The 23,581-nt window shown below is 47.1% G+C and overlaps 1 protein-coding gene across 1 annotated transcript in view; it reads right to left on the bottom strand.

Moving 5' to 3' along the window:
• Window positions 1-23,581, bottom strand: part of MSH5 (mutS homolog 5) — a 257,259-nt gene that overhangs the window by 164,412 nt on the left and 69,266 nt on the right. The window contains exon 5 of the mRNA XM_082264441.1: window positions 12,807-12,916. Within this exon, the coding sequence (XP_082120567.1) occupies window positions 12,807-12,916 (110 nt within the window). The remainder of the gene's footprint in view (window positions 1-12,806; window positions 12,917-23,581) is intronic.

Raw genomic sequence — 23,581 nt, 5'->3', positions numbered from 1 at the left:
GTGCATTTGTATTCAGCCCCCTTTACTCTGCTACCCCTAACTAAAATCTGGTGGAACCAATTGCCTTTAGAAGTTACCTAAGTAGTAAATACAGTAGAGTTCATCTGTGTGTAATTGAATCGCAGTATAAATACAGCTGTTCTGTGAAGCCCTCAGAGGGTTGTTAGAGAACCTTAGTGAACAAACAGCATCATGAAGGTCAAATAATACACCAGACAGGTCAGGGATAAAGTTGTGGAGAAGTTTAACCACTTTACCACCGGAGGATTTTGCTGTCTTACGTCCAGGCCACTTTTTGCGATTCGGCGCTGTGCGAATTTAACTGACAATTGCGCGGTCGTGCGATGCCGTACCCAAACGAAATTTACGTCCTTTTTTTCCCATAAACAGATCTTTCTTTTGGTGGTATTTGATCACCTGTGCGATTTTTACTTTTTGCGCTATAAACAAAAAAAAGGCGTTTATTTTGAAAAAATAACAATATTTTTAACATTTTTTTATATGAAATTCCCCCCCAAAAAAATGTAAAAACCTAAATTTTTTTAAATTTTTGGCCAATTTGTTTTCTGCTACCTATGTTTGGTAAAAAAAATCACAATAAGCGTATTTTGATTGGTTTGCGCAAAAGTTATTGCGTTTACTATCTAAGGGAAAGATTTCTGTCATTTTTGGTGGGTTTCTTTTAACGCGTAATGGCGGCGATCTGCGTTTTTTTTTTGCGGAACTGCGACATTGCGGCGGACAGATCGGACCCTTGACTGACATTTTTGACACTTTTGGGGGTACCAGTGACATTACTGCAGTAATCAGTGCTATATATATGCACTGTTACTGAAAAAATGACACTGGCAGGGAAGGGGTTAATTTTATTGGAGAGGGAGGGGTTAATGTATGCCTGGTGCTTACTGACGTGTGGGGGGGGGGGAGGTGACTGAGTGACACAAGGACAGATCGCATGTTCAGCTATGCTGAACACTGCAATCTGTCACTCCTTGTCACTGAGGAGATCCGCCCGCTCTGTTTACACAAGCGGGCGGATCTCCTCAGTGACAAGGAGTGACAGATTGCCGCTCCTCCCCTGGCCCGACTCCCGCTGTGACTGAACACAGCGGTAGCGAGCCTCCGGCGACGCGCACGCGCCGCCCACAAGGGGCGGAGTCCAGCGACGTAGGTTTACGTCGCTGGACGATAACGAGCCACATTGCTGCAGTAGCAGCAATGTGAGCAGTGTTAAAGTGGTTAAAGCAGGATTAGATTATAAAAAATATCCCAAGCTGTGAACATCTCACGGAGCACTGTTCAATCCATCATCCAAAAAAGGAAAGAGTATGGCTCAACTGCAAACCTACCAAGACATGGCTGCTTCTCTAATTAATGCTCTCCTTGCCCTGCCTAAACTGACAGGCAGGGCAAGGAGAACATTAATTAGAGAAGCAGCCAACTCCGGACAGCTGACTTTTCTGGACTCAGTATTGGAATCCTTAGCTTTGTTTCATGAGGTACAGCTGATTTTGGGCGGAGACTCAATACGAGTCTTGACCCCCGCATCGACACTTCCTCTGGTCGTTCGACCATTGACACTTCCTCTGGTCGTTTGGCACAATCCTTCTCCCTCCTAAACGTTTCCAGAAAACCCTACACTCACAGACTGGTGGACTGTTGGAGGTTGCTACATCCCTCTGTGTGGGACTAGAGCTACTACTCGGCTACGCATAATGTATACACATGCATAGACCTTCTCCTTGTCGATCAGGCCTTTTTAAACTCACTCACTGACGCCACTATAGGTATATGCACTCTCTCAGACCACGCGCCCATTTCCCTCTCCCTCTCTCTCTCTTGTCCTCTGAGGCCAAAACTTGGACTTGGAGATTGAATGCCAATCTCCTTGACGATGCAGTGGTACTTCAGAAAATCTCAAACACTATTTCACTTTATTTTGCGGAACATACATGTGACGAAGTTGCCCCTACCTCTATCTGGGAGGGACATAAGGCTGTTGTACGAGGTGAATTCATCTCCCAAGGCTCTTGCCTCAAGAGGGAACGCACGAGCGAACTTCTTTGCCTTCTGTATAAGCTCCGATGGGCGGAACTGACTCACAAGCGTCAATTGACAGACGAGGCCTTGGCACAGCTTCAGAAGTTGCGTGAGGACCTCTCTGCCTTGCTAGGGGCTCAGATACGCAGACGTTTGCGAAATGTTTCCCACAAATTTTATGAATTTGGTAACAAGTGCGGGCGGATGTTGGCTAAGGCGCCGACACGCAGTCACACATATCCCCAAAATTCAGACTACCACAGGATCCTTAGTCCAATACCCATCCAAGATTGAGGAAGCGTTCAGAGAATACTATGCCCGCCTTTATAATCTTTCGGAGACCCCTACTGGGACTGCTCTTGCTCAGAAACAGTCACGCATTCTCCGATATTTGGAGGATGCAGATTTTCCACAGCTTACCACGCAGGAATCAGGTACCCTAGATAACTCCATCACTGCATCTGAATTAGCTGCGGCGATTAAAGGACTACCGAAGGGCAAGAGTCCAGGCCCAGATGGGTTTACAAACACATACTATACAAAGCTCCACTCCCTTCTTTCTGCCCCGATGTGTTTATATTTTAATGCGTTAGCGAAGGGATCCTAAATGGCGAGGGATTCTCTGTTGGCCCACATCACAGTCCTACCTAAGAAAGGAAAATACCTTACCCTACCCAGTAGCTACCGACACATCTTACTTTTGAATACAGACATCAAACTCCTTGCCAGAATTTTGGCTAACAGATTGAAACTGATCTTCCCCAGAATTGTCCACCCAGACCAAGCGGGCTTTATAGCTGGTAGAGAGGCCAGAGACAATTCTAATAGAGTCATCCAGATCATACATTGGGTTCAGTCAGAGACTCACTATCCACCCTGTCTTCTGCTCTCTATGGATGCCGAAAAGGGGTTTTACAGAGTGGATTGGATGTACATGAGAGCGGTCCTGAACCACCTGGGCCTAGGGCCTAACACGCTTCTTTGGCTGGCCGCCCTGTACGATTCTCCAGAGGCTAGGGTAAAGGTGGGTGGCTCCCTGTCCTGACCTTTCCCCATTCCTAATGGGATGCGACAGGGCTGCCCCCTGTCGCCCCCTCATTTTTGTGCTCACCTTAGAACCCCTTCTCTTGAGAATTAGATTGAATCCTGATATTAAGGGAGTCACGATCAGGTCCACCGAACACAAACTCTCCGCCTATGCGGATTTATGTCAGAACTTCGCGAGTTCCCTATCTTTTTTTTTTCCACAATCTTTCTAATTTTAAGATCAACTATAGCAAATCGGAGATTCTGTCCCTCACGATTCCCCCCAATGTGCGCATTCAATTGCAGGCCTCATTCTCCTTCACTTGGTGCCAATCTAAACTGAAATATCTTGGCATATATCTACCTGACCGCTGCGCCAACCTGTATACTTACAATTATTCCCCGCTGCTACACACGATACAGAAAGACCTCACGGACTGGAACAAGTCGACATTTGCATGGATAGGTCGAGTAAACATATTAAAAATGAACATCCTACCTAGAATACTTTTTCATTTACAAATGCTCCCTGTATCATTGCCCAGGTCCTTCTTTTCAAGCCTCAACGATCTCTTTGTTCGCTTTGTTGGGGGTGGCCGCAGCCCTCGTCTAGCTTTGCGCATCATGCAACGCTGAAGAGATCTGGTGGCTTGGGCATACCAGTTGTATGAAGGTACTATGAGGCGATAGCCTTGCAGAGAATCCTCGATTGGCATTATCATGTTCCGGATAAGCTTTGGGTGACTTCTGAAAAGTCCATAGCGGGTCGTAACCTGTCCCATGCCCCCTGGCTTCCTCATCAGCATAGGGGCCTCTCTGACTTTGTGTCCCCTACTACTATACATGCCTTGAGAACGTGGGACAAGATTAACGATATAGCTCAATTATCTGCCCCCACCTCGCCCTTGGCCCCACTGGGGGGGGTTCCCTTGGTTTAAACCGCGAGAAGATTTATCCTTTTTTGGTACCTGGGCATTGGATGGGGAGGTTCGTTGAGGTAGATTCGTTCAGGGAGGGGAGCTTCTTACCCTGGAGGTATTGCGGGAACAATATGGTGGATTCCTGATGGACTTCTGGAGATACCATCAGCTCCATCACTTTCTGCACCTCCTGCCCTCCAGGTTACGCTCTCCGCCCTCGATTACCCCCTTTGAAAAACTTTGAGAAAGGCCAGATTAAACACTCCATCTCGCTACTGTACCAGCTCCTACAATCCAGAGGCACTGCAGCGAAGCCCCCGTTCGTGAGGGAGTGGGAGAGAGACCTACAGCACAGCTTCTCAGAGTCCCAATTAGACCACTTGTTTCAGCTGACACACTCCAGTATAGTGGACACGAGGATGCAGGAAAATGGATATAAGTTGATGACACGATGGTGCAGGGTCCCCACATGCCTGGCACAGATTTATCCTAACCTGTCTGATGAGTGTTGGCTTGTGGCCAGAGTGGACCCTACTTACATGTGTAGTGGGACTGTCCCCTGATACAGCCCTTCTGGCAGGATGTCCGCGCCAAGATCTTAGTGATTCTTGATGTAGATATACAGTGCCTTGCGAAAGTATTCGGCCCCCTTGAACTTTGCAACCTTTTGCCACATTTCAGGCTTCAAACAAAGATATAAAACTGTCATTTTTTGTGAAGAATCAACAACAAGTGGGACACAGTCATGAAGTGGAACGAAATTTATTGGATATTTCAAACTTTGTTAACAAATAAAAAACTGAAAAATTGGGCGTGCAAAATTATTCAGCCCCTTTACTTTCAGTGCAGCAAACTCTCTCCAGAAGTTCAGTGAGGATCTCTGAATGATCCAATGTTGACCTAAATGACTAATGATGATAAATAGAATCCACCTGTGTGTAATCAAGTCTCTGTATAAATGCACCTGCACTGTAATAGTCTCAGAGGTCTGTTTAAAGCACAGAGAGCATCATGAAGAACAAGGAACACACCAGGCAGGTCCGAGATACTGTTGTGGAGAAGTTTAAAGCCGGATTTGTATACAAAAAGATTTCCCAAGCTTTAAACATCCCAAGGAGCACTGTGCAAGCGATAATATTGAAATGGAAGGAGTATCAGACCACTGCAAATCTACAAAGACCTGGCCGTCCCTCTAACCTTTTAGCTCATACAAGGAGAAGACTGATCAGAGATGCAGCCAAGAGGCCCATGATCACTCTGGATGAACTGCAGAGATCTACAGCTGAGGTGGGAGACTCTGTCCATAGGACAACAATCAGTCGTATACTGCACAAATCTGGCCTTTATGGAAGAGTGGCAAGAAGAAAGCCATTTCTTAAAGATATCCATAAAAAGTGTTGTTTAAAGTTTGCCACAAGCCACCTGGGAGACACACCAAACACGTGGAAGAAGGTACTCTGGTCAGATGAAACCAAAATCAAACTTTTTGGCAACAATGCAAAACGTTATGTTTGGCGTAAAAGCAACACCGCTCATCACCCTGAACACACCATCCCCACTGTCAAACATGGTGGTGGCAGCATCGTGGTTTGGGCCTGCTTTTCTTCAGCAGGGACAGGGAAGATGGTTAAAATTGATGGGAAGATGGATGGAGCCAAATACAGGACCATTCTGGAAGAAAACCTGATGGAGTCTGCAAAAGACCTGAGACTGGGACGGAGATTTGTCTTCCAACAAGACAATGATCCAAAACATAAAGCAAAATCTACAATGGAATGGTTCACAAATAAACATATCCAGGTGTTAGAATGGCCAAGTCAAAGTCCAGACCTGAATCCAGTCGAGAATCTGTGGAAAGAACTGAAAATTGCTGTTCACAAACGCTCTCCATCCAACCTCCCTGAGCTCGAGCTGTTTTGCAAGGAGGAATGGGCAAAAATTTCAGTCTCTCGATGTGCAAAACTGATAAAGACATACCCCAAGCGACTTACAGCTGTAATCGCAGCAAAAGGTGGCACTACAAAGTATTAACTTAAGGGGGCTGAATAATTTTGCACGCCCAATTTTTCAGTTTTTTATTTGTTAACAAAGTTTGAAATATCCAATAAATTTCGTTCCACTTCATGATTGTGTCCCACTTGTTGATTCTTCACAAAAAATTACAGTTTTATATCTTTATGTTTGAAGCCTGAAATGTGGCAAAAGGTCGCAAAGTTCAAGGGGGCCGAATACTTTCGCAAGGCACTGTACCCAACCTGCCAATGCACTTCCTGCTTCATGTGCCCTCCATTCCTCTCATACATTATAGAAAGAGTGTCTTACCATATCTCCTAAACGTCCCCTGCCGACTGATTCCAATTTATTGGAAGAGACAACAAACACCTGATCGGGCCGCCTGGATAAAAATGGTCAATAACATTATGGATGCAGAGGAGTGGATGGCCAGATGCAGTGATCGCTACAGTAAATTCTATGACATATGGGTGACATTATTGTTGGAGATACAACAGCTTTCAGCTTAGCCGATAAACTGCAGTTCACAAATAGGACAGTAGATGTCGCTAATGCTCAGTGATATGCTATGCATTTTCTATTATGTGTTGTATTTCCTGTACACTGTACTGTACTTGTTGGTTATCTTTTCCTGTCTGTGTTCTTCTCAACATGAGAAGGTGATATCTTTGCTTTCTGTGGTTATGTTCCAATAAAGAAGCCAGTTCCTGTTTACTCCACAATGTCTGATCTGAATGGACTCCGCTGCACCCAGTGATCGCACACTGCAACAGGTTATGGGCCCAGGATCCGGATAAAGTCTTATGACCAGGTGCGGCCCAGGCAGAACAAACCCTTCAATAGGAGACAGTGTGACTGATGCGGAGATCGACATAAGGAAGGTTTCCAGTGACATCTCCAATAGACAAGTAAGACTGTTTATATATAAAGGAGGGAAAAATGTCTGGAAACTCAGAACTTAAACTCTCAGTGGCCAAGCTGAACAATGACAATTATCAGCTATGGAAGTTTAAAGTGGAAATGCTATTATCTAGAGATGACTTGTGGGAGGTTACCACCACAGAGAGGACACAGGACAATAATCAGGACTGGGACAAGAAAAAAACAGACAGGCACGGGCCACCATAAGCTTACTAGTGGAGGATGATCAGCTCATACATATACGCCATGAGGACACAGCGAAAGGCATGTGGAATGTACTGAATAGATTGCATGAAAGATCCAGTTTAAACAGCAAGCTGTTTCTACTGCAGAAACTTTACAAAATCAGACTTAGCAGAGAACAGGACATGCAGGAGCACATAAACGCAATGCTGGAAGTGATTGCGCAACTCAGATCAATCGGGGAGGATATAACAGACAGCCACGCAGCAGCCATGTTGTTATGCAGTTTGCCCGATACATATACTGCACTGATCAATGCACTGGAGACACGTCCTGAGACAGATCTGACGCTATCATTTGCAAAAACCAGGCTCATAGATGAGTATCAGAGAAGAAAGGAATTCGTGCATGACTCCACAGAAATCGACACCAGAACCGCTCTTAAAGCTACAGACGCAAGGTTACACAGGAAAGAGACCAGAGTGTGTTTCAAATGTCACAAACAGGGACACATAAAGAAAGACTGTACGATATGGAAAGCAGAGCAAATAAGACAGCGTCCCTCTTATGCTAAACAAAAGGTCAAAGCCACAATCAATGATCCATGGGAAAGAAACTGGAATACCAATTTTAAAGTGACAGGCAACAATAAATGTCAAGGCTGGTGCATCGATTCGGGGGCAATCAGTCACATGACAAGTGATAGAAGTTTTTTCACAGAACTTGATCTGAACAACAAAGAAACTATTTATCTTGCAGATGGAAGCAAAATACATGCAGAAGGATATGGGCATGGAACCCTTGTATGCCCTGATGATGCGGGACACAATCTAGCCATACCAGTGAAAGATGTGCTTTATGTCCCTAATCTAGAAGGAGGACTCTTATCTGTGAAGCGTCTAACAGCCAGAGGACTCACTGTAAAATTCCAAGGTGACAAGTGTTCAATCCTAAACGGCAACCAGACAATAGCAAGTGCCAAGCTGGATGATCATCTATATCACCTCGACACAGTGAAGGAAAAGGTGAGACTATGTACACACAAGCACAATGACTGTATACATATATGGCACAGGCGTCAAGGTCACAGACACCCAGAATGCATACAGGAACTACAGAGGAGAAATCTGACAAGGGATCCAAGAATATCCCCTTGTCCAGTTACTGCTAAGTGTGAATGTTGGATTAAATCCAAAGCTACAAGAGCAACACTTCCCAAAGTCAGTCAGAAGAGAGCTTCAAGACCACTTGACTTAGTTCACAGTGACATGTGTGGTCCCCTAAACCCACCTACACCTGGAGGCAAAAGGTACATATTGACTTTCATAGACGACTATTCAAGATACACAGTCACCTACCTATTGCAACACAAGAGTGAAGTTTTTGACAAATTACAAGACTATATAATAAAGACCAGTAACAAGTTTCAGAGGAAGCCTCTCATACTTCGGAGCGATAATGGAGGTGAATTCACAGGATATAAAAGATACAAAAGTACTTAAAGCAGAATGGAATAGAACATCAAAAGACAGTCCCATATACACCAGAACAAAATGGAGTAGCTGAAAGAAAGAACATAACTCTGACTGAAATGATCAGATGTATGCTGACAGACTCTGGACTACCACAAAAATACTGGGGTGAAGCAGCTATGACAGCTACATATTTGCAGAACAGACTTCTTTCCAGAACAATAGAGAAAACTCCATATGAACTTTGGCACAATGAGAAGCCAAATGTAAAACACCTAAGAGTTTTTGCAAAGCATTCATCTACATACCTGAAGAAAAACGCACCAAACTCCAAAACAGAGCATTTGAAGGTATCTTAGTTGGATATAGTGACAATGTCAAGGGTTACAAAATCCTTAATCCCAAAACAGACAAGGTTACCATTAGCAACAGCATAACTTTTGTTGAAGATTTCAGAGACAATGTAATGACAACAGTAGAAGCAAGAATGGAAGGGAAAACTGACATTGACAAGCCCATTTCTGCAACTTCTGAACAAACAGTTGAAGTGAGTGCAGACTCTACCAGTACTGAAGAGCAGACACAAGAAGGCTCAGACACAAAACCGAGACGTTCAACAAGAGAAAACAAAGGTAAACCACCTGTACGTCTCTCATACAAAGCAAGTACTGCCAGTATCAACGAACCTACAACCTGGGAAGAAATATCTCAGCTTTCAGAACAAGAAGCAAGTAAATGGATAAAGGCTGCTGATTAAGAGATAAAATCCATGCATGACACTAAAACATGGACACTTACAGAACTACCACCCGGGAGGAAAACCATAGGCTGTAAATGGACTTTTTAAGTAAAATACAATGCAGATGGCACAATTGAGCGATACAAAGCAAGGCTAGTAGCCAAGGGCTATTCTCAAAAATACGGAGAGGACTATGAGGAGACATTTGCACCAGTAGTCAAGCACACTACAATACGGACTTTACTGACAGTAGCCGTCACAAGGAAAATGCAAGTGAAACATTTTGATGTGAAAACCGCGTTTCTACATGGCGAGCTAACAGAAGAGATTTACATGGAACAGCCGCCAGGGTTCAAAGATGAACAAAGGCCAGACCTAGTTTGCAAACTTTGCAGGAGTATATATGGTCTAAAGCAAGCAGCCAGAGCGTGGAATATAAAAATAAATGAAGTGCTTACACATCAAAACTTTCTGAGGAGTAAAGCAGACCCCTGCTTATACACAAAGAAATTGGCAGACAGATGGGTCTATATGCTTATTTATGTGGATGATATCCTGATTTGCTTTGAGCAAGAAGGGGATGAAGCAAAAATCCTAGAAAAATTAAATCAGAACTTCAACACCAAAGATCTTGACAACATAGCCTCGGCATCCAGATCGAGAGAGAGGAAGATGGCAGCTTTCTTCTGAACCAAAGACACAAAATACAAGAAATAATTGAAACCAACTACCTAAAGGAGATGAATTGCCAAGATAACCCATTACCTACTAATACTCAATACAGGAAGGCAATAGGGAAATTGCTGTATCTTACCACTGCTACAAGGCCGGACATTGCAGCAACTGTTGGAATCCAATTCGCTATCTTGAAGGGACTTCGCACTACAAGCTAAAGTTACCAGCAAGTGATGAAAGCACCTTAACAGGATATGTGGATGCTGACTGGGCAGGAGACACCAGCGACAGGAAATCTACCAGTGGCTACTTATTTTTTCTTTCAGGAGGTGCCATCAGTTGGACTAGTAAAAAGCAACTCTCTGTTTCACTGTCGTCTACTGAAGCAGAATACGTTGCTGCAGCTCAAGCAAGCCAAGAAGTTATATGGCTGAGACAGCTATTAACAGATTTGGGTCAACCACAGTTGGGACCAACAGAAATCTACGAGGACAATCAAGGATGCCTTACACTTGCGCACATGGAAGGAGTTAATTCAAGAACCAAGCACATTGATGTGAAGTTCCACTTTTTTAGGGATCTTCAAGAGAAAGGTCTTCTTGAGTTACTTTATTGCCCAACCGAGGATATGACAGCAGACATCCTTACAAAGCCTCTGACCACTGAAAGACACTCAAGGCTTACAAAGAAGATGGGTCTAATAGACTAAGCCTTAGCTGTTGAGAAGGGGTGTTGGAGATACAACAGCTTTCAGCTTAGCCGATAAACTGCAGTTCACAAATAGGACAGTAGATGTCGCTAATGCTCAGTGATATGCTATGCATTTTCTATGATGTGTTGTATTTCCTGTACACTGTACTGTACTTGTTGGCTATCTTTTCCTGTCTGTGTTCTTCTCAACATGAGAAGGTGATATCTTTGCTTTCTGTGGTTATGTTCCAATAAAGAAGCCAGTTCCTGTTTACTCCACAATGTCTGATCTGAATGGACTCCGCTGCACCCAGTGATCGCACACTGCAACAATTATGTGTCAGAAGCTGCTGGGCAATCCTGATCTATGCACAGTGGCTTTCCAGCTATCGCTCCTCGTCTTCCTACAGCCTCTTGGACTGCCCTTCACCAGGCACCCCTGGATCTGCTTGCCTGCGCTTGCCTGCAGCCCCTACATGGCAATTGTGGTAGCTTGGTCCACTGTATATAACCTATGTATGCCTCTGAGTGTGAGTCATTACCACTGTTTAAGTCCTCCACACAGATTCACCGCCTATTAACCTACTTATTGCTCTCCAGTTGGCACGGTTTGCCTCATTCCTAGAACTGTTTTCTGAGGAGTCATTGCTTATTTTTGTTCCTTTTTTTTTCCTCTCTTCTCTTTCTCCTTTTTTCCTTCCTGTTCTCTTGTCTTTTTCCTGTTTCTGTAATGTATTCCTTAACTTTTCTCTTCCACTTTTTCTTTCCTTGCCTTTACACTATCCTCATTGTGCCTACTATGCTCCTCCTAGCTTAAGCCCACTTGGTGGCTGTGGTAATTATCTTTTGGAGAACTACCTATGCTAATTGAATGATGTTCAGTAGATGTAGATTGTTGACAAACTCCACATGTTGACAAACTCCACATGTTTATTCAATATGTACCACATTAAGGCTTTCGCTTTTTCATTTTTTTCTCTTCTACCTGTATTGTTATTTTGCTGAATAAAAATAAAGATTACATTAAAAAAAAAACAAATTAGAGAAGCAGCCAAGAGGCCCATGGTATCTCTGGAGGAGCTGCTGAGATCCACAGCTCTGGTGGGAAAATCTGTCCACGGGACAATTATTAGTCGTGCACTCAACAAATCTGGCCTTTATGGAAAAGTGGCAAGAAGAAAGCAATTGTTGAAAGAAAGTCATTAGATGTCCCCTCTGCAGTTCGTAAGAAGCCATGTGGGGGACGCGGCAAACACGTGGAAGAAGGTGCTCTGGTCAGATGAGACCAAAATTAAACTTTTTGGACTAAAAGCAAAACGCTACGTGTGGCGGAAAACTAACACTGCACATCACCCTGAACACACCATCCCACCCGAGAAACATGGTCATGGCAGCATCATGTTGTGTGGATGCTTTTCTTCAGCAGGGACAGGGAAGCTGGTCAGAGATGATGGGAAGATGGATGGAGACAAATACAGGGCAATCTAAGAAGAAAACCTGTTAGAGTCTGCAAAAGACTTGAGACTGGGGAGGAGGATCACCGTCCAGCAGGAGAACGACCATAAACATACAGCGAGAGCTACAATGGAATGGTTTAGATCAAAGCATATTCAAGTGTTAGAATGGCCCAGTTAAAGTCCAGACCTAAATCCAAGACAAGACTTAAAAATTGCTGTTCACAGACACTCTCCATCCAATCTGACAGAGCTTGAGCTATTTTTCAAAGAAGAATGGGAAAAAATGTCACTCTCTAGATGTGCAAAGCTGTTAGAAACATACCCAAAAAGACATGCAGCTGTATTTGCATTGAAAGGTGGTTCTATAAAGTATTGACTATACAAATGCACGCCACACTTTTCACATATTTATTTGTAAAAAAAAGTTTGAAAACCATTTATCATTTTCCTTCCACCTCATATGTACCACTGTGTGTTGGTCTATCACATAAAATCCCAATAAAATACATTTACGTTTTTGGTTATAGCATGACAAAATGTGTAAAATGTCTAAGGGGTATGAATACTTTTTCAAGGCACCGTTAATGTTGCCATTACAGCACAAGTTTACACTGCTTCAGAAATAAGAGACAAATGCAAAATTAAGAGAAAGCACTAAAATAGAACATACAAGACATATTTTCTGAGGCTCAGGATTGGGACACCCACACTGCTGTCCTCTAACTGAACACCAATCCGACGACGGTCTATAAACTTTAGCAGTCCTCCCAGAGCACAGATCTGTACAAAAATAACATTATTTGATGATTTATACAACTATTAACTGGATTTTCATGTTTGTCAAGACAAATAAAAAATACTTTTAATTTCTGCAAAAGCTACTGTACAGCAGTGGACATTGAAGACCCCAGAACCCATGACAGCCCCCACTGACCTGACATGCCAACTTGCAGGATCACTGCATGCCTACAACATTGAGAGGGTCAGTATACCAACCACACTTTCTGCTTCTCCTCTCTGACTCTCTGACTATCTATAAAATGTGCAGAGCCTATCATATCACCTTTCCTGCCAGAACAGGATAAATAAACAAAGGCACTAATTTCAATCCTCAATCCACAACGCTCCACAGTGAGTGTGTGGGCTACTTTGGCATAAATTCCACCACTGTTCCTGCTTACATCTTCTGCACTCTTGAAATTGTATTAGCAAGATTAAACCCAAAACTGTAATATATTGTAGTTTACTAATCCTTCTGTAACACCCTACAGGTAGGTGCTAGGTAAATGTTGTAGGGTGTCTATGGAAACACTAAAAGTATGGGTGGTTGCCGTCATCCCTGGATAATAGAACTGTGTTGTGTTGGTTCCTCAAGCCAAGAGAAATGGGATTGTGTAGGCAAAAACATAGCTTAAAAAAGATTATATTTATTTTACAAATTAACATACAATGAGTTTACCGTTTTCACTCGTATGTTAATTTGTAAAATAGATATAACGGAATTTTTGTAAGATCTTACCTGTAAAATTCCTTTCTCTGAGTCCTCCCGACAGTCGCCGCCACTTCATATTCATCACTAATGGGGTTATTGACCTTTGCTCCGCAGGAGTAGCTAGGCAACAAAATAGTTAATATCAAAGCTTTTAACATATCCCACCCCGGGGGGGGGTGGTCCCCTCAGTCAATACCTCCCTGCTTCCTGCATTCCCAACTCAGTTTCAGTAGCATAGCAGTAGAGTACATAAACAAACCCCAAAAGAGGGGGCGACTGTCGGGAGGACTCAGAGAGGAATTTTACAGGTAAGATCTTACAAAAATTCCGTTTTCTCTTAAGTCCTCCGACAGTCGCCGCCACTTCATATTCATCACTAATGGGGACGTCCCATAGCAGTGTAGACATGAGGGGTGGGAAAAAAAGCAGCCGCGCCTAAAGCAACGCAGTACCCACATCAGAGAAAGGAACCTTATGAAAGTAAGAGAACCAACTGGGCAACAGGAAAAAAACGTGCTCAACAGGAGCAACAACCCAGGAAAACAAGTAACCTAGGAATAAAGACATCCCAACAGCCAAGGACCCAAAACAAGGGGCCCTAAGGCACTGCCGCACTAAGAACTTTGCGGCATCCGCCGATGCCTGAACATCCACCTTGTAGAATTTTGAGAAGGTGTGAACTGACGACCAAGTCGCCGCCTTACACACCTGGGCCACAGAAGCCGGATGACGATAGGCCCAAGACGTACTCAGAGACCTGGTAGAGTGCGCCTTCACAGGGAAAGGGGGAACCTTCCCCTTCAAAGCATAGGCTTGCACAATGGTCTGTCTGATCCATTTGGCGATGGTCGCAGCCGACGCTGCCATGCCCTTCCGAGGACCCTCTGGAAGAACAAAAAGAGAATCCGACTTGCGAAAGGATTTTGTCGATGACAGGTAAACCCTGATCGCCCGAACAACATCCAAGGAATGCAAAGCCACCTCCCTTGGATGCTTAGGCTTTGCGCAAAGCGAAGGCAAGACAATGTCCTCATTGAGGTGAAATTCCGAGATCCTCTTCGGAAGAAAAGAACGGTTAGGTCGCAGGACCACTTTATCCAGGTGAATCACCAAGTAGGGAGAGCTGCAGGACAAGGCCGCCCGCTCCGATACCCTGTGAGCCGAAAGTGATCGCCACCAAAAAGGCAACCTTCTTAGACAAGAGAGGCAATGAGATCTCCCTGATCTTCTCAAAGGGAGCATGTTGCAACATGGACAGAACAAGGTTCAAATCCCATGGAGGTAAAGGATTCCTCCGAGGAGGAGCCAAGTGACGCACCCCTTGAACAAAGGTGCTAACCAAAGAATTAGACGCCACAGGGTGTTGAAAAAGAACGGCCAAGGCAGAGATCTGACCCTTAATCGTGGCCAACGCCAAAAACTCGGGTCCACTCCAGTCTGGAGGAAAGCCAACACTCTCGATACCGAGTACGAGCGAGGGGAATACCCCCTGGACTCACACCAGGCAAAATACGCCTTCCAAGTACGGTAGTAAATCTTCCCCGAAGAGGCTTTTCTAGCCTTGATCAAAGTGGGAATGACCTCAGGGGAGAGACCCCTATCCTTCAAGACCCGACTTTCAACAGCCAGGCCGTTAAAGCCAGCGACTGTAAAGCAGGATGGAATATCGGTCCTTGAAACAGGAGATCTTCTCGAAGAGGTAGACGCCACGGAGCGTCGACCGCCAGATTCATGAGGTCTGCGTACCAAGACTGGCGAGGCCAGTCTGGCGCCACCAGAATCACCGTGCGCGGTTCCGAGGCCAACCTGCGAAGGAACCTGGACAGCAGCTGAATCGGTGGAAAGGCATACATCAGACGATACTGACTCCAGGACGTCACTAACGCGTCTGAGGCGTCTGCCCGAGGATCGCGCGTCCTTGCTACGAACCTTTCCACCTTGTTGTTTAGACGAGACGCGAACAGGTCCACATCTGGGGACCCCCACTTCGCGCACAGCATCTGAAAAACTTCCGGGTGAAGGGACCATTCTCCTTGGTCCAGGGTCTGGCGACTCAGATAATCCGCCTGCCAGTTCTCCACTCCCGGAACGTGAACTGACGTTATCGCCGGGACGTGCGTCTCGGTCCAAGACAGAATGTCGGCCACTTCCCGAGCCGCGCGGGCACTCCTGGTGCCCCCTTGGTGGTTAATGTAGGCCACCGCTGTGGCATTGTCCGTCTGCACCCGAACCGGACAGCCTTGAAGCCTGTCCGTCCAACACAGAAGGCAGAGATGAATTGCCCGCAATTCCAGAATGTTGATCGGAAGGGAGGATTCCTCCCCCGACCAAGTTCCCTGGGCGGACAGAACGCCCAGGACACCACCCCAGCCCGACAGGCTGGCATCCGTGGGGATCACCGTCCATGACAATGGACGAAAAGACTTGCCCCCCGACACCGCCGGGGACTGGAGCCACCACAAAAGACCACTTCGGGTGAGGCGGCTCAACGAAATCCGCAGATCCAGAGATTGCGGATGCCCGTCCCACTTGGCCAGGACCTCCGCCTGAAGATCCCGTGTGTGAAACTGGGCGAAGGGAATCGCCTCGAAGGCCGAAACCATCAATCCCAGACACCTCATACACGTCCGGAGGGACGAGCACTGATTGTCCCTGAGGGACCTGACTTCGTTCTGAAGTGTCCGGAGCTTGTCTACCAGCAGGAAGACCTTCGCTTGAACAGAGTCCAGTATCATTCCCAGGTAGGGAAGACGAACGGACGGACACAATGTTGACTTCGGGAAATTTATCGTCCAACCGAACTCCAGCAGAGTCTGCATCGTGATGGACAGGTCGTTCACCAGGCCCTGACTGGTCGCAGACCGAATCAAGATATCGTCCAGATACCCCAAGACAGAGATGCCCTGGGCTCTCAGTAAAGCCAGGACCGGCGCAAGCACCTTGGTGAAAACCCGAGGAGCCGAAGCGAGACCGAAGGGTAACGCCACAAATTGGTAGTGATCCTCCGCAATGGCGAAATGAAGGTACCTCTGGTGACCCTCGAAAATTGGAATGTGAAGGTACGCATCCTTCAAATTGATGGAGGCCATGAATTCCCCCGGAACCAGGGCAGCCACCACCGAGCGCAGGGATTCCATGCGAAATTTGCGAACCCGCACAAAGTGGTTCAAAGCTTTCAAGTCCAGAATCGGACGTACCTTGCCCTCCTTTCTGGGCACAGTGAACAGATTGGAATAGAACCCCCAAAATCTGTCCCGATGAGGCACCGGAACCACCACACCCTGGGCCCGCAGGTCCCGCACCGCCAGGTGCAGATCCCGCAAGCGCTCCGGAGTCAGCTGAAGGTTTGAGGGGAAAAATCTGCCCGCCGGCCGAGAGAGAAACTCGATCTTGTAACCAGATCGAACGATTTCCTGAACCCACCTGTCCCGAATGCGGTCCAGCCAGGGTTGAAGAAAACCGAGCAAACGTCCCCCCACCCCAGAACTGGGTGAGGGCGTCCCTTCAGGCCGTATTGTTATGGGCAGCGGACCTGGACTGGCCGGACTTCTGCTTACCCGTCCACGGCTTCTTCTGGGAGCCTTGGCCCTTGAAGGGCTTGCCCTTATAGTGCGACCGAAAGGCACGAAAGGACCCCTGAGAGGGTCTAAACGAGGTATTCTTCTTACCGCAAACAAACTTATTCTTGTGAGGTTGGGGCAAGAGAGTGCTCTTACCCCCAGAAATACCATTTATCAGAGTATCCAAAGATTCGCCAAAAAGGCGAGATCCCGCGTAGGGCAGGTTAGCTAAAGTCTTGCGAGAAGATTGGTCAACAGACCAACATTTCAGCCAGATCAGGCGACGGTTCAACACCGCCACACTTGAAAGACGCGCAGCCAAAGGGACCAAATCTAAGTCCGCATCACACATATACATGACACCCTGATGAATCTGATCCACCATAGCCAAAGTTGTCGGCGGGGCAGAGTCAGCCACCAGGGTGCGCCTGAGCACCTGTGTCCAATCCGCAATAGCCTGGGCTGCCATAATGGAAGCAAAAATAGGCTTCAGCATAGAGCCAGCAACCGTATAAGAATGACGGGCCAGAGATTCCAATCTCCTGTCCGTCGGTATCCTCAGCAGGGATCGCAGTTGATTTATTCTAAATCGCCACCGTGTGATCCACCTGAGGCGGCACACACCAATGCTCATCAGTGGCGGGTGTAAAGGTATAACGCAGCTTGAACCTACTCGGCACAGCAAAAGGCTTTTTTAAATTGCGCCACTGCTCATCCACCACGCGCTGAAATTCCGTAGAGCAAGGAAAAACCTGCGATGTTTTGCGTTTTCTTTGCGTCCCATAAGAGGACAACAAAACAGGAGGACATGGTTCATCCTGCAAATGCAGCGTTTGCTTGATAGAAGCAACCAACTCATCCATGAGTGCAAGCTCTTCAGACGAGCCAGGTGGAGAATTATCAACCCCTTCCACCTCAGCCTCCCCCTCAGACCCCACAAGGTCAAGGGATGAGTGAGACCCTGAGAAGGGCACTCCAGCCATAGCAGCCCCATCGCCCTCTGAATCAGAGGAAATAAGACACCCTGGGCCGTTTTGTGGATCGATCAGCCACCAGCATCTGCACCTGAGCAGCCAAATTTGCCACAATAGTAGCCAGATCAGCCCCCTCGGGGGAAGCAGCAGCCCCTTGGCCCCCCACCAAGGCGGGAGGAAACTTGCAATCCTGAGAATCCATGCCCCAGTAGTATTAGGAAAAAAGGAGTACTGCCCCTTGAAGATCGCGGCGAGCGTAGCCCACCGCACCCACTGAATACACCGACCCCCACAGGGATAAGGACACTAGGCAAGGAATACAGGAAAATGGAAAGGTAAAAACCTGGAGGGATCACACAGGCTGCTGCCACCGATCGCTGTCCCAGAGCAAAAGGAAGTGATGCATGACTCACCGCCCCTGTAAAGCCTATGTAAGGCTACACAAACATGGCCGCTCGGCTGAGGATTTCATAGGCAAACAGAACATGGCGCCGACATGTGGCCTGATCGATCGCCGCCAAAATGGCGGTGTTTGGCGCCAAAACGCCGCGCCTTACCACACAGTACCGGCCACCACAATTCTGCCGCAAAAAAATGGCGGGTCGCCGCACATCATGTCCAAACCCAGGCTGTCTCATGTATGCACTCAGCAGAGCAGGAGAGCCCCCCCCCCTCGCAGCCCACACACAGGCAGTAATTCCACACAGGAACTGACAGGGAGCTCAGCAGCCACACAGACATGCAGGGTCACACAGTCCCAGACTGACACCCAATAGACAGGTCCCCCCCATAGAGATACACTTACCGGTTCGGATGGCGTGGGGAGCCTGCTCCAGCGACCAAACCGCTGTACTGAGGACAGGGAGTGTTGCAGCCGTGACGCAGTGGAACTGCGGTGCGAAACCGCAATGGCGTCCTGTGAGGTAGCCACCTCACAGATAGCATCCCTGCAGCGAACAGGGATGGGTCGTTCAATGTGCCAGGGAAACCTGTGGTGAACGCTCGATGGCAGGCTGGGAAGCCCCTGGCCCTGAGCCCTGGGATCCAGGGTGGCCAGTCCGAGACCCAGCTCCGCACGATCATCTTCATCAGAAGAAGCTAACTAATGCTGAAAATTAACAGCTAAGTAAAAGAAAGAGAAAAAAACTCCAAATAAAATCAAAAAAGAGAAAAGAAGCTGAGACAGAGCCCCAGCACAGGAACAGCCAGCCTACTCCTAAGCTAGGCATTAGAAAACTGAGTTGGGAATGCAGGAAGCAGGGAGGTATTGACTGAGGGGACCACCCCCTAGGGGTGGGATATGTTAAAAGCTTTGATATTAACTATTTTGTTGCCTAGCTACTCCTGCGGAGCAAAGGTCAATAACCCCATTAGTGATGAATATGAAGTGGCGGCGACTGTCGGGAGGACGTAAGAGAAAATCTTTTTTAAGCTATGTTTTTGCCTACACAATCCCATTTCTCTTGGCTTGAGGAACCAACACAACACGGTGCTAGGTAAATGTACTGTATAGTGGGCCTTGTCTGCCTAACAGCAGGGTTGTGATCATCTAGCTAGGGTGTCATGGCTTCCAGATGTGTCTACTGAGGGGAGAAGTGCCCCCACTGGCTCCTGTGAGAGGCTTCTCATAGGGCAGTGTGGGAAGCCCAATCAGGGGACACATCCCAGCTTGTAACTACCCCAGAAGGCAGATTATGCTGCAAAGGATTCTGGGAGTGGGTATAAGTATGGAGGGAAGTGCGTGGCACGGTGTCTTTGGTGCGAGCAGAGTCCCAGAAGGGAGAGTGCGGCTGTTTCTCCTCCTGTCTGAGGAAGGTGGATGTCTCGGGGTGTCGCCTGGGTGTCCAGAGAGAGAGCTGAGTTGAGCTGCAGGGATCCGGTGTGTCTAGAGCAAGAGGGGTTCTGTCTCAGGAAAGCCTACACAGGTCGTGAGTACTACGGATTGCCCCTGGGGGTCTGCCTGAAGTTAGAGGGGTCCACTCCGGAAGAGGTTCTGGGATCAAGTGTCAGCTAGCTGTAAAGGGGGTACATAGTCAGTGGACCCTGAAGAGTTCAAGGTTAAAGGGGGCACCTGTAGTTGGGCCCTGAAGTGTACAGAGTGTGTCAGTTAAAGTTACAGCCATACAGGATTCTACATCGTACTACCTCAAGCCAGTCAGGGCGGAGGAAAGGATGGCACAGTAAATTGTGTTCACAAACAGTGATTTTTGGAAGTACTTCTAAGCCAACGAAGTGATGTCCATCACAGAATCATGCCTGTGTTTAATGCAGTGCTGTCTGAGGGCCAAAAGATCACCAGAATCCAATATTGCGTTTTGCTCTTGTCCCTTGCATCCAGAAATTTCTCCAGATTCTCATAATCTTTTGATATTATATACTGTATACAATGATATATTTAAAGCCTTTGCAATTTTATGTTGAGAAACTTTATTCTGAAACTGTTTAACAATTTTAAATGCAGCTTTCCACAGATTGGTGAACCTCTGCCCATCTTTACTTTTTTTTTTTTAGAACATACTGTGACCAGAGCAATATAATTTTACCATAGTAACATTGTACTGCTCCGGGGAAGTGATCATATTTTTTTACATTTTTTTTTACACATTATGTTTGCTTATGGCAGTTTGATATAAGCAAGCATTTTACTGAATGAAACTGAATCATTCAGTCTGTTTTGTTGTGATAAGCTGTGATTGGTCAAAGCTAATCACATGGTACAGATGGGCTGTAGTTGGCCCTGTCTGTACCATGTGGTCAAATTGACCAATCACAGCTAGCAACACAATTGTACACATTGGATGGTTGAAAGGAAGCCATTCATTGTGTACAACTGTCATGTGACCTACTGTGATTCGTCATGACGGTCACATGATACCAGCAGCGAGGCAGTACTCTGATCAGTCATCAGGTGTGTCCCTTGTAGTGGACACGGTCGGTGACAGATCGTGCCGCTGCACGACCCAGCACTCGGCGCATCCTGACAGGACATCATATGAAGTCCAGTCAGGATGGGAAGCCACCACCCGGCCCTCATTTGTCTATAGGCCGGGTGTGAAGTGGTTATTTCCAAAATGTTCTTTCAGCTTTTCCTGGTTAGTACCACTTACTTTGCAGCTTTGTCCCAACTTTTTTAAGATAAGTTGATGCCAACATTGTCAAAATTACTGTAGCACCCTACAAGGTAGGTGGCAGGTAAAATATAGTGGGCCTTGGCTGCCTAACAGCAGGGCCATGATTTTCAGCTGGGCGGTCATGTCTCCCAGGTGTGGCTGCTGAGAGGGGAGTCTCCCCACTGGCTCCATGAGAGGATTCTCATTGGGTAGTGGAGGAAACCCAATCAGAGGCACATTCAGGCCTGTATCTACCCCAGAAGGTAGATTCTGCCGCAGAGGATTCTGGGAGTGGGTATACGTTTGAAGGGAGCGCATGACGCAGCGTCTTTGGTAGGAAGCAGAGTCCCAGGAGGAAGAGTACGGCTGTCTCTCCTCCTGTCAGAAGGATCAGGTGTTTCGGGTGGTTTGCCTGAGAATCCAGAGAAAGAGAGCTGAGCTGAGCTGCAGAGAGGATCCGGTGTGCCAAGGATCAGTGGAGAAAGAAGGGATCGGTTCCAGGAAAACATTCCAAGTTCGTGAATACTGTGAACTACCCCTAGGGGTCTGCCCAGCTTAAAGGGGACCGCTCCGGTGAAGGTCCCTGGGATCTAGAAGCTAGCTAGCGGTAAAGGGGGTGCCTAGTGAGAGGACCCTGAAGTGTAAGAGGGGGTGTCTGGTGAGAGGACCCTGAAGTGTCAGAGGGGGAGCCTAGTGAGAGGACCCTGAAAGTGTAAAGGGGGCACCAGCGGTTGGGCCCTGAAGAGTTAAGTGTACAGCGTGCAGTGTTGAGAGTTGCAGCAGCACAAGCAGTTACAAGGAGCTGCCTCAGTCAGTGAAGGGCTGGAGGGAGCTTTTCATCTGACTTTTGAGCTAAACAGAGTGTCAGGAGTCAAGTGTCACTACAGTCCAGTATCTCCAAGCGCCAGGAAGCGTTGGCTGGCATTCTGCTGGCGTCAAAACAGCGCCAACAGGCATTTTTCTATCAAGTGTCCTAGTTAAACCTAGTTGAGCCAAAGGAGTATCCCACTCATTCCCTTCTCCCATCCCCATTACAAAATAAACAAAACAAACCAAAGATGCCGGAATTGTCATTGTCTCCAATCTCACACTTGGGTATTCAACTTAAATGTGTTGGAAGTGTTACCGGTAACAATGGCAGACCCATATCAGGCTCACTGCCTGGAAATATTGCTACATTTGGGGGCTCGTCTGGGATTTTGCCATTGGTTACTGGGCTGGTTGCCGCTGGCAACGGCAGAAGACAAAGTCGGAAAAGTAAATTTTTGTGCCCATAACTGTTGTTCAAGTACCAAGCCAAGTGTGAGGCCGGATCTGCGGGTGGCCGGGAGAGTGGGATGAAGATAGAAGTTCATATGGAACGCTGCTTGTGGCAACGCAAATGTTCAAGGAAAGCCTGTAATATGATGAGAACCTTTGAGATGGACTATAATATGTACTCTGCTGTCAGAAAATGGAGAGCAGGGGGAAAAAAGTGTGAAAGTGCATGAATGCTGCAACTGCTTAACAGGAAGAGGTCCCGGTGGGGACGGTGGAGATGGAGGCCGGGGGCACGGGAAGAGAGGTGCCAGGGGCCGGGTGTATGTGCATGCTATGAGGACTGATGTTGACCGTGCATTTGACAGCGGGACATTTATTCTGTATAGTAATTGCACCGATACTGTGAGGATCATAGTCGGCCATGCCGAGAGGGGCAGTGGGGCTAGCCTCGGAGACAGTATGGAAGATGAGAATTGCACATGTATGGCTAGGAAGAGAACTATCGACCATGCAACCGACAGCGGGATATTACTCTTGCCAAGCAAGGAGGGACAGCTGGCTTCAGTGGAGGAAGGCACAGTTGTGGCCCTAGTGCAATGGATGCATGCGTAGTAAGTGACATGATCCGCTTAGTAGCTACTTCCCTGTGGGCTCAAGTAGAAAAGCATGGCAGGGGAAGAGTTACAGCACTGCGCAGGAAAGCGCGCCACAAGCAGACCTGCCTAGCAGGAGGAGTCATCGCCCAGTATGGTGAAAGGGTGGAGACAGCGGGAATATCCAGCCAATCAGGAGTGACCAAGGGGACCCTATTAATATCCCCTCCTTCGGGTGTGGCTGTGCGCAAGACACGGAAGGAGAGAGGAGCATGGCGTTCGTAAGAGAGCCAAAGAGTGTACCCGCTATCACTGCCACCATCGTTGAAGACTCTGCCAGGCAGCCCCGGGAGCAGATCCACCAGCCCGATCCATCCCTAGTCTGGGATACAGGCATCCGGATGGTTCCTGAGGGCGGACTTGCGCTGTGCACGGGAGGCAGCCAGGAGTCCCTAG

Source organism: Pelophylax lessonae (assembly GCF_965119305.1).
Source record: "Pelophylax lessonae genome assembly, chromosome: 7".
NCBI classification, from domain to species: Eukaryota; Metazoa; Chordata; class Amphibia; order Anura; family Ranidae; genus Pelophylax; species Pelophylax lessonae.
The sequence above is the reverse complement of the archived record's forward strand: the minus strand, read 5'-3'. Positions and strand labels throughout refer to the sequence as shown.